This window comes from Phalaenopsis equestris, unplaced genomic scaffold, assembly GCF_001263595.1.
Source record: "Phalaenopsis equestris unplaced genomic scaffold, ASM126359v1 Scaffold000188, whole genome shotgun sequence".
Lineage (NCBI taxonomy): Eukaryota > Viridiplantae > Streptophyta > Magnoliopsida > Asparagales > Orchidaceae > Phalaenopsis > Phalaenopsis equestris.
This window is the reverse complement of record NW_018164630.1, coordinates 744,956-758,088: the sequence shown is the minus strand read 5'-3', so window position 1 is coordinate 758,088 and position 13,133 is coordinate 744,956. Positions and strand designations below refer to the sequence as shown.

The 13,133-nt window shown below is 34.4% G+C and overlaps 1 protein-coding gene across 1 annotated transcript in view; it reads left to right on the top strand.

The window, feature by feature from the left end:
- The first annotated feature begins 8,649 nt into the window (after positions 1 to 8,649).
- LOC110022416 (signal recognition particle subunit SRP72-like) overlaps positions 8,650 to 13,133 on the top strand; it is a 39,010-nt gene continuing 34,526 nt past the window's right edge. The window contains exons 1-3 of the mRNA XM_020721345.1: positions 8,650 to 8,713; positions 8,902 to 9,078; positions 9,154 to 9,290. Of these exons, the coding sequence (XP_020577004.1) occupies positions 8,940 to 9,078; positions 9,154 to 9,290 (276 nt within the window). The 5' untranslated portion in view covers positions 8,650 to 8,713; positions 8,902 to 8,939. The remainder of the gene's footprint in view (positions 8,714 to 8,901; positions 9,079 to 9,153; positions 9,291 to 13,133) is intronic.

Below are 13,133 nucleotides of genomic sequence, written 5' to 3'. Positions count from 1 at the left end.
CTTCAATGTTGCTCCGAGCCATCACTAGTGCCCCCTTGGTCACCTTCCAGAATTCACCTATGAAAACGATCACGAGTCTTGACTTTGTCTGTCGGCTCACATAAATGAGATTTCTTTTCAGACTGAGAACATGTCTAACTTAAGTAAGCTTTCAAATTATTCCATTTATCAACATGATATCAACATCACCCTTTCTTATGATACTGCAGGCCTTGTTATCTCCCAGAAACCCTTCTCTAGATTACTTTGAGTATAGTTTTTTAAATACCTATATATTAGGGCAAGCATGAAAAGTGGCACATGAATCTACAATCCAAGATTCAGTGTCGACCAGTGAAAACACCAGTGAGTCATGTTGAATTTCACCAGTGGAGACATTTATAAAGAAATTCTTTTTCTGTCCTCCACAACCAACTTTCCTTGCAGCTTTACAGCCCTTGAAATGTCTTTTCTTTCCGTAGTTCCATCATTCTCCTCTATTATTTCCTTTGCTTAACCTGGACTTTCCTCTCTTGTACTTGGTTTGCCTTTGTTATTATTTCCGTCTAAAATATTTCCTATGTTATCAGCATTTGATGCAAAACCACAAGGTTCACCAATTGTTGAGTTTATGTGAACCTCTTCATTCAACATAAAACCTTTGTATTCCTTGAAGAATTACTCACTATTATAACCAAACTATCATGGCTATATGTAAATGAAAACAATATCATTAGTGTTCTAACCTTACCATCAAACTTGATCCCCACAGAGCACAGCTGACTCGTCAAAATGTTGAAATTATTTTGATGTTTTATCACTGAATTGTGTTCCACCATCTTAATGTTGAATAACTTCTTCATTAGAAAAATCTTATTTGATGCATAAGGTTTTTCATACATTTTGGTCAGTATCGTCATAAGAATCACCATAATTTTTTCATTTACAATGTTTAGACAATAAAAGATGAGGAAAGTGACAGCCGAATCAAACCTAGTGTTTCTTGATCCAACATTTCTCATTCTTTCATAGTAATAGATTCTGGTTTCTTGGCAATTCCCTGTAGTGGCAAATACAACTTTTTCTGGTACAAAAAAATCATCCACTTGCATCTTCCAAAATGCGAAGTTCGTCCCATTGAACTTCTCCATTTTGAACCTTGTTTCGTCGGTCATTGCTCTCACTCGAATCAAACACCTCTCTCATACCACTTGTTAAGATTGAAACAGTCCCCTTCAACTTTACCAGGACTTATATTCAATTAGAATCTAAACCACACCACATAATTGAATTGCACAGATTTGAGAAACCGAAACAAAAATTTACAAATAGAAGCACAACAAAGACAATCTAGAAAAGAGCACAAAAATTTTACATGGAGAAGCACGAGAACGAGAAAAAACAACGTAGCTACGCCAAAAAAATTTCACTATGAATTCAAAATGTTTATAAAGAACACTCTCAAATCTCACATTTTCTTCTCCACAATCAAAGAAATTTACAACATTTCACTCCAAATACTTTCTCTCAATCTGATAACAGCAACACACATGAAATTCTCCTCTCCGACACTTCTCTCATTCACCAGAAAATTATCGAAGAACTTGCGCATAAGAACTGCCACAATCCATTGACTAGAGTGCCCCGACATGTGGGCGCAGAAGCGCCCATAGTCTGCTTCTGTTGGCGTTGGGTGCAGGAGCGCCCGAAGCTTGGCGCTCAAGCGCCGCATGCTCTGGTTCATCTGTGTTGTGCTCCAAATCAGACTCCACATACTAACATGCTACAATTAGGCTTCAATCAAAAATGTCTCCTACCACATGAAAACTTTGATACAAGTTAACATTCCAAATCGAGTTGTTTTGAGTCATTAAGAAAGTGATAGAATAATAAAATAAATCATAATGAATTAAAACATTAAAAAAAAACAAGGCTATATTTTTTTCTCCTGCATTAAAAATTTATCTTAACATAATATGATTTTATCATAAATATTAAATATATGTTTGACTTGATATTACAATAGAGAATAGTCGTGAGTCAACATCCATCCAGCGAAGGGAAAAAGGCTTTTGACTTGTTTTTTTGAAGAAGAAGTTGACCTGAAAGACATGTTCAAATTGAAATATAAACTAATTTTTGCGCACTTATTTGTATTTATTTGATATTAAATAAATAAAATATTTTAATTCTTGAAATGAAAGTATCATGATATATATATATATAGAAAATCGGTATTTGGCGGAGACCCAAATAACAATTTCTCATGTGCTAGGCCTCATGATGAGAGGCCGCACCATGTGCCTAAGGGTCTGTTTGGGGCAGCTGCAGCTTATTGAATAATCTGCTGATAAACTAGGTGCAGTGATTATTATAATTTTTTTTCTTTTTTTGGAAAAGTCAGATCGTAGCTAGAAAGTTGTTATCGCACCTAGATAGGCACGGTGTGAAAACACTGTTATCAGCATTTTGAAAACGCGTGAGCTGCCAAAATGCAGTTTATTCAAACAGGTCTGATGCATTTTCAAAACGCTACCGCACACAATAAGCTGCCCCAAACGGGCTCTAAATATTTGAGAACCCAGCGTCACTGGGGATCGAATCCGTGATATATATATTGCATTTCTTACAAAATTTAACTTTGCATTAATTATGGGCGTCAAACATCTAATTCCATATAATTATAAAAAAAATTGCATTTATATCCTCCAACTTTCTTTAAACTTGATAGACCCAAAATATGATGAGAGGGCCAAATCAAAGCTAATCATTTTAAATATAAAATTTATTAATTAATATTTTAGTAATTGAAAATAGAGCACGATATAAATGGCATATAAGCATTTTAATAAATCCTGAGATCGATTCATATAAATCCAAATATAGATCAGTTCACACTACAAAAATTAGGAAGATATATTAAAAAAAATATCACGAATCAGACCCGGTTATAAATTTATTTTATTTTATTTAGGCCATATTTGGGACAGCTTATTTGGTGCGGTGCGTTTTGAAAACTCACCCAGGGCTGTTTGTGTAAACTTAGGGTCTGTTTGGGGCAGTTGCAGCTTATTGAATAATCTGTTGATAAGGTAAGTGCGATTGCTATTATAATTTTTTATTTTTTTTGGAAAAGTCATACCGCTGCCAGAAAGCTGCCACCGTACCTAAATAAGTGTGGTGTGAAAACACTATTTTCAGCGTTTTCAAAATGCACAAGCTGTCAAAACGCAATTTACCCAAACAGGCCATGTGCATTTTCAAAACGTCACTGCACCAAATAAGCTGCCCCAAACAGACCCACAGTTTTGGAAGCTTATTCAAAAATCTGCTTTTTCAAACCGTTGAAATCAAGACAGCTTTCTAGTTACGGTCTTACTTTTCAGACAAAATAAAAAATTGTAATACCCACCACAACTTTTTGAACAATATATTATTTTTCAGCAGCAACATTTTATTAATAAGCGGCAACTTTCTCGAACGGACGCTTAGTTCAATGAAGAAAATAAAATCTTTAATATGACCGAGTCTACAGGCAATAACAAAGATATAATTTCTCAATCTCATCATAAATAAATAAACAAGAAGGCCATACTAAACTTATGAATTTATACATTTCATACAAAAATCATCACATAAAAAAAATTGTATTTTTATCAACTTTTTAAGAGTAAATGACAATTTTTCATGCATAAGTTCATGAACATTATAAAAATAAGTGTCAAACATTAGGTGCTATCAGCAAATACAAAGGAATTGTGTGCTAAATATGTAAATTTCTTTTTTATTTTATTTTTAATTTTAATTTAATTTTGTCGAGCAAGTCCAAGAGATCAAACAGAGCCATACAAGTAATTATTTGAACTGGCCAAAGTGCTACAAACTAATATTTATTATTTAGCAAAAATAAAATAACATTGAAAAAAATGTATTTAATAACTAAAATAAAAATAATAAAAATAAAAAAAATAAAAAAAAAACCAAAAACAGTGCTGGTAACCTAATCAACGCAATTAGTTATTGATTAGCAAACTTTTAATATGTATATATCTTCTCTATTAAATCAACGTCATCATTGGCATCGTTCATTGACATCGTCGTCAATTTTTAAGTTATATACAAGAGATTTTCAAATGTTTTTTTTTTCATAAATATAATTTTTTTTTGGATTTGCTTTAATAATGTGTTTAGGGTTCAAAGTTTAAGCTTTAGGGTTTTATTGGATATGAGCATGCACTCTTGAAATATTTTTGAAGCTCTTTAAAATGTCAATTATCATTGTTGAATATTAATTTGTTCGTGAAGCGCACTCGAGGAATAGAGCGTAAGATAAGAAGAAGAGAGAGTGAGAGACAGAGAGGGGAGTGCACATTAATGAATGATGATTTGAATTATTGATTAGTCGTTTCTCATAAAATGATCCTCTATTTATAGAGGAGTGGGTACAATATGTGAAATTACATGTCAGCCTCTGTTTTAATTGGCGTGGGGGGTTTACAAGATATTTTAGACATTTTACATGTATAGGCCTTCGACTTAGCTGCCCTATGACAATGACTATAACTCGGCTAGCTGGAATCAGTTGGCTCGGCAAGAATTGTTCTTCTGACTATGATAATCATGATTACTAGTCGGCCTTTGATAGTCTCCGGGTCGACAAGACTTGACTCGATCAAATCGGCTTTGTCAGTCGGTTATTCTAATTTGGTTGTCGACTATTGAACCCTAGGTGAGAAACTCTTGTCGACAGAGCAACGCTAAGCTATCAGGCAAATGATGAATCACTGTAATCCTATAGATAGCTCACTCATTGACGAGACAACCCTTTGAGATGCTCCATGTGGCTGGTATGGCCGGTTCTCTGCCCCTGATAAGGAATCTCAAGGGTGCCAGTGAGATTGTTGGTGATAATGAGCTCTTTACTTCAGTAGGGTTATAGCGAGAGGGAGGTTAATGCGTCTGTGTTTTGGTTCATTTTAAAAGTAAGAGTTGTCAACTCATCAGATTATCGTATTAAAATTCACTTTTCCAAATTAACCCTCTTTCTTGAACCATTGAGATGATTCAAAGAAAGAGAAAAAATTGTAAGAGGAGAAAATAAGACGAAACCAGACGAACAAATTAAATCAAAAAGAGCATGAATAACTTATGTAAGGTTGTCCTCGTGCGATAAGCCAAGAGAGTATATGTTAAAATAATATCAGATCAAGACACACTAAACCTCATATCATATGACCAGAGAAACTATATATATTATATTATTCTGATTTCAATAGTACTTCCAAATGAACATGTCCCTTTGTTTAATTGCATCTTCGAGGATACCCAGGAAAAACTCTTTATAATAAGAACCCCGCTTACAATTTGTAACAACTAGTGAAAAAGCTATATTAAAGAAACACGATCATCTCAACTGAGAACATCCCGCCACCTTCACAACTTATACCAAACCAAAAGGGAGAGGGTGAATCCGTCAAATCCGCAAATGGATGACGACATGTTAACAGACAGGGTCTACGAAATAACTAAGTTGACTCAACAAGGACATCCCTATGCTTCAAGACCTAACCGGGTCATAAGGGCACAGGGTGAATCCTTGAAATTCTCAAATGGATGACACCCTATTGATAACAGGAGGTCGATGACACGACATCAATGGGCATCAAAGGAAGTCTAAACTCAAAGGGGTTTAACAACAAAGAGATAAAAAAATCCTAATCAAGTAGATATAGATGGGTCAGGATCTCATGGATCTATTATCCCAAGCTATTAAAACTCTAAGTCAACCTGGTCATGAATATAGTCGACCCAACCCAACATGAGATCCCTTGTCAGTAATCCATGAATTGTGTCATCCAATGAAACCTTGATAACCCTAAAGTTAAAGGAAAGAGACGTCTAATCCCTATGACACACTATTAGTAGAGTCCACAGAAGTGAGACTTACACTTGCTAAAAAGTGGCAAGGATACCTTTGGAATGAATCGAAATGAGGGGTACGTCCACGAAACCGAAACCATCTCACAAAATACTTACACCCCGTTTGGGTCAGGGAGTCTCTGACACCTTATGCATTATAGACAACCTTCTAAATAAAAAGATATGACTGGCGAGTCGAGTTGAAGAATCATGATGAATCCTCATTAAGACATCGTAACTAGCAACATGCCACTCAATTAATATGGTCAATTCGCTATCAAGACGGATCATGTAATACTCATGCAAAATGCGAGGCGACTTGGCATATCGTGGTCACTCTATCTAGGTATGAATAATCACGAGTGGTGTGCCAAGAGGCTAAACTCGATGGGACTGCTCTTTCGGGGTGTGAGCGGTCGCATCAGACACAGAAAGATATCTGAACATGGTGGCATACTTGATGGATGATATGCGTCATTTTTACAAGATTTCACCAGCTTTTTACTCGGTATTTTACCTGTTATTTTTACTGATTTATCACAAATATATACTTGTGAAAGGTTTTGTTGATGTTGTGCATGTTATAGGTGTTGAATATGTGCATTTAGAACGAGAAAACCCAACCTAAAAAAGCAACCTAAAGCGGCATGGCCATGCTTGGAAGCAGCGTGACCACGTCAAAGTATCGACACCGGCGGCGTGATCATGCCACAATCCAACGTGACCATGCCTAATTTTCAGATAGGTGGCGTGACCATGCCCGAATTAAGGGTGAGTAAGCCACACGATTTAGAAGGCTAGTGTGACCACGCCAATTTTTGTTGTAACCGTGCCGACAAAGTAGAAAATTATTTTGGCAAGAAATCTTCTTACCAAATTAATGGATTAAAATTGTGAATTAATTACAATTTTTTAAACAATTTAAATTTTAAAATATATTTTTATTCATTAGTGAATTATTAGATCATTAAATATAAAATTTTCTAATTAAAATTAATTTAATAATGTATAAATTAATTATTAATTTTTAATAAATTAAACTAATAAATTCACTTAAATAAAAAATAAATTAAAATCACAATGCTAACTCTCTGTTTCATTCGAACTTCCCATCTTTTGGGAGAAAAACACCCTTGCTTATGCCACTTCTAGGGTTGTCAAAAAAGCTCATTGTTTGCGAACATCTTGTGTTCGGCTTGTTTGTTAATCAAAAAAGTCAAACACGTACAATTTTTGAAGCTCGAATTATAAATGAGTCAAATGCTGACAACTCTTTATTCGCTCGTGTTTGGCTCGTTTAGCTCGAAATAAAAAAAAATCATATAATTATTTATATAATAATATATTATATATATTATTTATATAACACTATATTATATATACTTATATCTAATTTTAAATTATAATAGCTCATGTGGTAATGTGATTATGTGTCTTCTTTCGCATACATTTAGTTTAGATTCTGATACACCACCAATAAATTTTCATTATCCGACACGAATTTCGATACAATTTGTTGAACAAAAAACATTCAAACTTCGATTAAGAGTCATCCAAATGTCCAATTTCATCAAACTTTTAGTCAAACTGATCGGTTGATGAAATAGACCTAATGATGTGAAAGTCAGTTCAGTCCGAGTCAAATCAAACCCGAATCAAATCATTAAATCACTATTGGAGGATTTCCGGATGCATTTGAAAGATCAAACGGATGTCGAATCTAGCAAGTTCATAGTCGAATCGAGAGTCTCGACAAGACGAATCCAATGAGCCCAAGATTGCTCAATTCCAACATCATTAAGACACTCAAATGTCCATCAAACGTCATATGATCAAGGGAATCTCTCCAGACCGTCCGATCAAAATGATTCATATTCCTACATTAATATCACCCAAAACACTATAAATAGAGCTCCACACTTCACATGAGGGAGGAGTGGTCTCCAGACCGTCCGATCAAAATGATTCATATTCCTACATTAATATCACCCAAAACACTATAAATAGAGCTCCACACTTCACATGAGGGAGGAGTGGGGCTTAAGAGAGAACTTGAGACTTTGAGAAAGAGCTCAAGTCCAACATCATCCCTACTATCGCCGACCACCGCCGACCATCGTCGATTACCGCCGATCACCACCGACCTCCGTTGACCACCGCCGACCATCATCCACCATTGATCATCGTCGACCACCATTGACCGGACACCGTCAGATGACACTGTAATCTGAAAATCTTGTAACATTTTTCCGTCTGTGGGACAAGGGGTCGCTGTAATTATCAATATATTATTGATTTTTATAACTGGGTCAGATCCCGTGGTTTTTTTTCTTTTACGGGTTTTTCACGTAAAAACTTCTGCTGTCATCACTGGTTGTTTCACTTTCATCTGAGTGTGTGTTGAATCCTCGTGCAACGTTATGACGATAATCCATTACTCAACCGTCACAAATTTTCTAGCACGCATTAGATTCAAATTCAATACTCTACATTGATTTTTTTTTCAATTAATTTTAAGAAGCCAATTTCGAGCCGAACACGAATTAAAATATTTAAATTGAGACGAATACAAACATATTGATCAAGAGTCAATTTTGAACATGCAATTCAAGAGCCAAACCTGGGCTCCCACAGGCTCAGCTGGTTTAGAGGCCCTGACTCACTTTCCCCGCCGGTTTCACCCAAAACCATCGCCTTCACGATACGGTGGCGCTGTGAAGCTAACGACGGGATCGCGGCTTACGGAGACGACCGAAACTCCCAACCAATCTTTCTCATCCTTCCGCTCCGCTCCTACCAGAAAACATCGAGGAAGGTAAGCCTGGTCGCGCCATTCTTCCTCTTTGCTTGTCACGGATTTACTAAAATCGCCGATTCACATGATTTCCCTGATTTATCCCGAATCGGCTTTCGTTTGACGGGATTTAGCCTAAATCCGCATAATCCTGCTTAAAACCGGCTTCCGAACAGCTTAATCATAATTTATCCTGTCCTACCATTTAGATCTTCTACGCCTGCTTGGCTGTCAGCCAGTCTAGTCCATGGCGCCCAAGGCGAAGCCAAAGCCCTCGCCGCCAGCCTCCAAACCTCTGACGCCACCACTGGAGGACCTTTTCTCTGCCCTTCATCGCCATTGCGAGAATTCCGAGTATGATCAGGTCCTCAAGGTCGCACATCAAGGTCTCTCCTCTTCTTTCTGGTTCCCGATCTTCATTTACGCTTTTTCTTTTCGATTGAATGCATTCCTTATTTCAGTTCTTTCGGTTGCCCCTGGAGACGAGGACGCCATTCGGTGCAAGGTCGTTGCTTTGATAAAATCGGATGCGGTGGATAAGGCTCTTTCTACTATTCTCGCATCTGAAAGCCTGCCCATTGACCTAAAATTCTATAAGGTATCCTGTTGTTCTACGAATTTGATGGAAATGTTGTGCATGCTTGATTACGGATGAGTTTCCTATGGTATCCTACTTATTTGCTGTTGGGTTTGCTTGAGATCAGATAGTAATTATGAGTTTGTGATCATCAAGTTCGTTCACTTAAGGCATAATGCATATAGTTTGTTTGATATGATGAACAAATGACGTTGTATGAAATGTAAAGTTGGAAAATGTAGGCTTAGGTTTTCAGGAAACCAGTTCTCTATAGATTGAAACCACATTTTATCTTGTTGGGGATTATTGAATCAGCAGCAAAAGAAAGTTTAACATGAACGCACATACATTGCTTCAATAGCTGAAATAATGTACATTCATGCCATAGATTGTAGCTAAAGGGCAACAGCTCCTTCTGTTGCTTACTTTAGACATTAAATGGAAGAGAAAAAATGCTGAAAGATGCGGAGAAAAGATTGGCTTACTGAGGATGGGTATCAACAATGGAAGGTGAGATGGCAGTGCAGGAATATGTAGGGATTTGTTGTTATGGGGGGAGTAATTGGGGAGCTGGTCTAATATAACGAGACGGGCTATTATTAAAGGGGATGCAAGAAAGATAAGGCTATTTTTAGCACTGCTGGTGGTGTATTAAGGAGTGGTGGAAAGGAAGAAGAAGAAGAAGAAGAAGAAGAAGAACAACAACAACAACAAGCCTCAAAGAAGAAGAAGAAGAAGAAGAAGAACAACAACAAGCCTTCAACAACAACAAGCCTCTGTCTCACTAAGTGGGGTCGGCTACATGAATCATTTTTCTGCATTGCATCCTATAAAGTGTCATATTTTCATTTATTTCTAACAGATTAAGATTATTTTTAAACAATATGCCCAAGTATTCTTAGGTCTACATCTGCCTTTCTTAACATAACTCAAAGCTAATGCATCTACTCTTTTAAGAAGATTATCAGATGGTTATCGTTTAATATAACCAAACCATCTAAGACAAATTTCTCTAATCTTGTCCTCCACTGGATCTACACCTACCCTATCACAAATATATTCATTTCTCGTTTTGTCTCTAAAGTATCAAGCCACTCATCCACCCAAGCATGCTCATCTCAGTAACACTTAACTCTGTTTTATGCTTCTCTTTTAAAGGCCAACATTCCGTGTCATAGAGCATTGCAGGTCTCACCACCATCTTAGAAAAATTTCCTTTCAGTCTAAGCAGACTTTTCTATCACACAATAATCCCAATGCATTCCTCCACTTCAGCCAATCAACTTGTATTCTACTAATAACATCCTCATATATATCACAATCACTTTTAACAATAGACCGGAGTTATCTAAAACGTTCACACCTTTTAATGATTTGAACACCCATAGTTACAACTCTGCCATTAGAGCTACTACCAATAAAATTAAATTCCATGTATTCAATTTTAGATCTACTCAAAATGAAGGCTTTAGACTCCAATGTTGACTTCCATAATTCAAGTTTTCCCTGAACTCTTTCTCTAGTCCTATCCACAAGAAGGATATCATCAGTGAAAAGCATACACCATGCTACATCCTCTTAGAAATGTCCAATAAGAGCATCCATAACTAAAGGAAAAAAGATATGGGCTTAAAGTCATTCTCTGATGTAATCCAACTGAAATAGAAAAATAATTGATCAATTCTCCTTCTATTTGAACTCAAGTAACAACTTAGTATACATATCTTTAATGACTTGAATATAAGTCATATCAACAACTTTCCTTCTCCAAAACTCTCCAAAGGACTTCTCTTGGAACATTATCGTAAGCTTTATCTAAGTCAATAAAAATCATATCTAGTTTCTCCTTATTCACTCTATACTTCTCCATCAAACCTCCATGCAAATTATAAAGCTTTCACAGTGGACCTGCACGACATAAATCCAAACTGATTTGAGAAGGCTTTATATCACTTCTAGCCTATGTTCAATTACCCTTTCTCAAATTTTAAAGTATGACACATCAACTTATTTCCTCTATAATTTGCATATTCTTGTGCATCCTCTTTATTCTTAAAAATAAGAATTAAAATACTCTCCCTCGACTCCTTAGACATTTTTTTTAGTTCTAAAATAATATTAAAGAGTTTAATATGCTAAGAAAATCTCAAATCTCCTATATATTTCCACACTTCAATTGAGATATTATCAAATCCTTATGATTTTCGCTAAGAAAATCTCAAATCTCCTATATATTTCCACACCTCAATTGGGATATTATCAAATCCTTCTGATTTTCAACCCATGATTTTCTTTCAAGTCTCTTCAACTTCTTTTTTTATTAATGTGATGTTAAAAATAAAATGTATTATTATTAATAATGATAGTAAGATCACAAAGGTTAAACCTATTTTTTGAATTTTTTTTTGAAAAGTTTATCAAAATAAATCAACCATCTATGTTGAATATCTTCCTCTAAGAAAATTAATTTTTTTTCATCTTAAATACATTTTTCTTTAATTAAATTTTTACTTTTCTTATATATTTATTTAGCTAATTTATACGTATATTTTTTACCCTCTTTATTATCCAATCTATTATAAAAATCACTAAGAGCAGAATTTTTAGCGTCACAAATTAATCTTTTAGACTTTTTGTGGTCTACCTTATATTTTTTTCTAATTTTCTAAGTTTTTTACATTTAAATCAATTTTTATAACAAAACTTCTTATATGTTATCTTTTATTGCACATTATTGTTTCACAAACTATTTTTATTTATTAAAACATTTTCATTTGATTCTCCAAATACATATTTTGTCACTTGTTTAATAGTGTTTGTTACTTTATCCCACATAATCACCTTCTTCATAAACATCTCAAATTTTTAAATTTTGAAGTTTACTCATAAAAATAATTTTATAATTTTATTTGTGTCTTTTAGGTGCCCCTATCTAATTTTATAATAATATTTCCTTGTATTCTTTTTCTTACAACTCTTCGTTTAAAAATCCAAAACTAATAATTGATGTTGAGTACTTAAATTTTCACTCGAAATGACTTTACAGCCTTTACACTCTCGATGGTATCTTTTTATCATAAGAAAATAATCAAATTGTGTTTTATTAGATCCATTTTTATTAGTAATAATATATTTATCTCTTTTTTTAAGTAAAGTATTAGCAATAACAAGATCATACGCTAAATAAAATCTAATATTGTTCTAACTTTTTCATTAATCACTCCAAACTATAGCCATCATGACTTTTCTAAACTTTTTCATCACTCTACCAACATACTCATTTGAATATCCTCCAATAAAAATTATTTCTTCAAGAGGTATTATTTGTATTAATTATTCTAGGTCGTTTCAAAATTTTTTTTTGAACCTATATCTAAACATTCTTGAGGTGCATAATCACTTATAACTTTAAAAATCTCAGTACCAGCAACAATCTTTAGGGCTATAATTCTATCTTTAATTCTATAAATTTTTACAACATTATCGTTCAAACTCTTATCTATAGTTACACCTATTACATTTCTACTGCGACTCATACCTGAATACCGAAGTTTAAAATCTAAGTGTCTGTTTGGGATTACTTTCTATTTTTTGTTTTTATTTTTGTTTTGTCTGTTCTGGCTTTGTTTTATTTTTTGTTTTCTATTTTTAGAAAGTGTGTTTAGTGTTATTATAATTTATATGTTTTTTTTTAGAAAGTGTGTTTAGTGTTATTATAATTTATATATTTTTTAAATAAAAAATGTAAAACATATTTGGTTGGATATTTTTTATTTTTTTAAAACATAACTATATTTTTTATAAAACGGTTGGGCCCACATGACACTTTAATATTAAGCTCTTTTGCCCATTGCGTACACGACG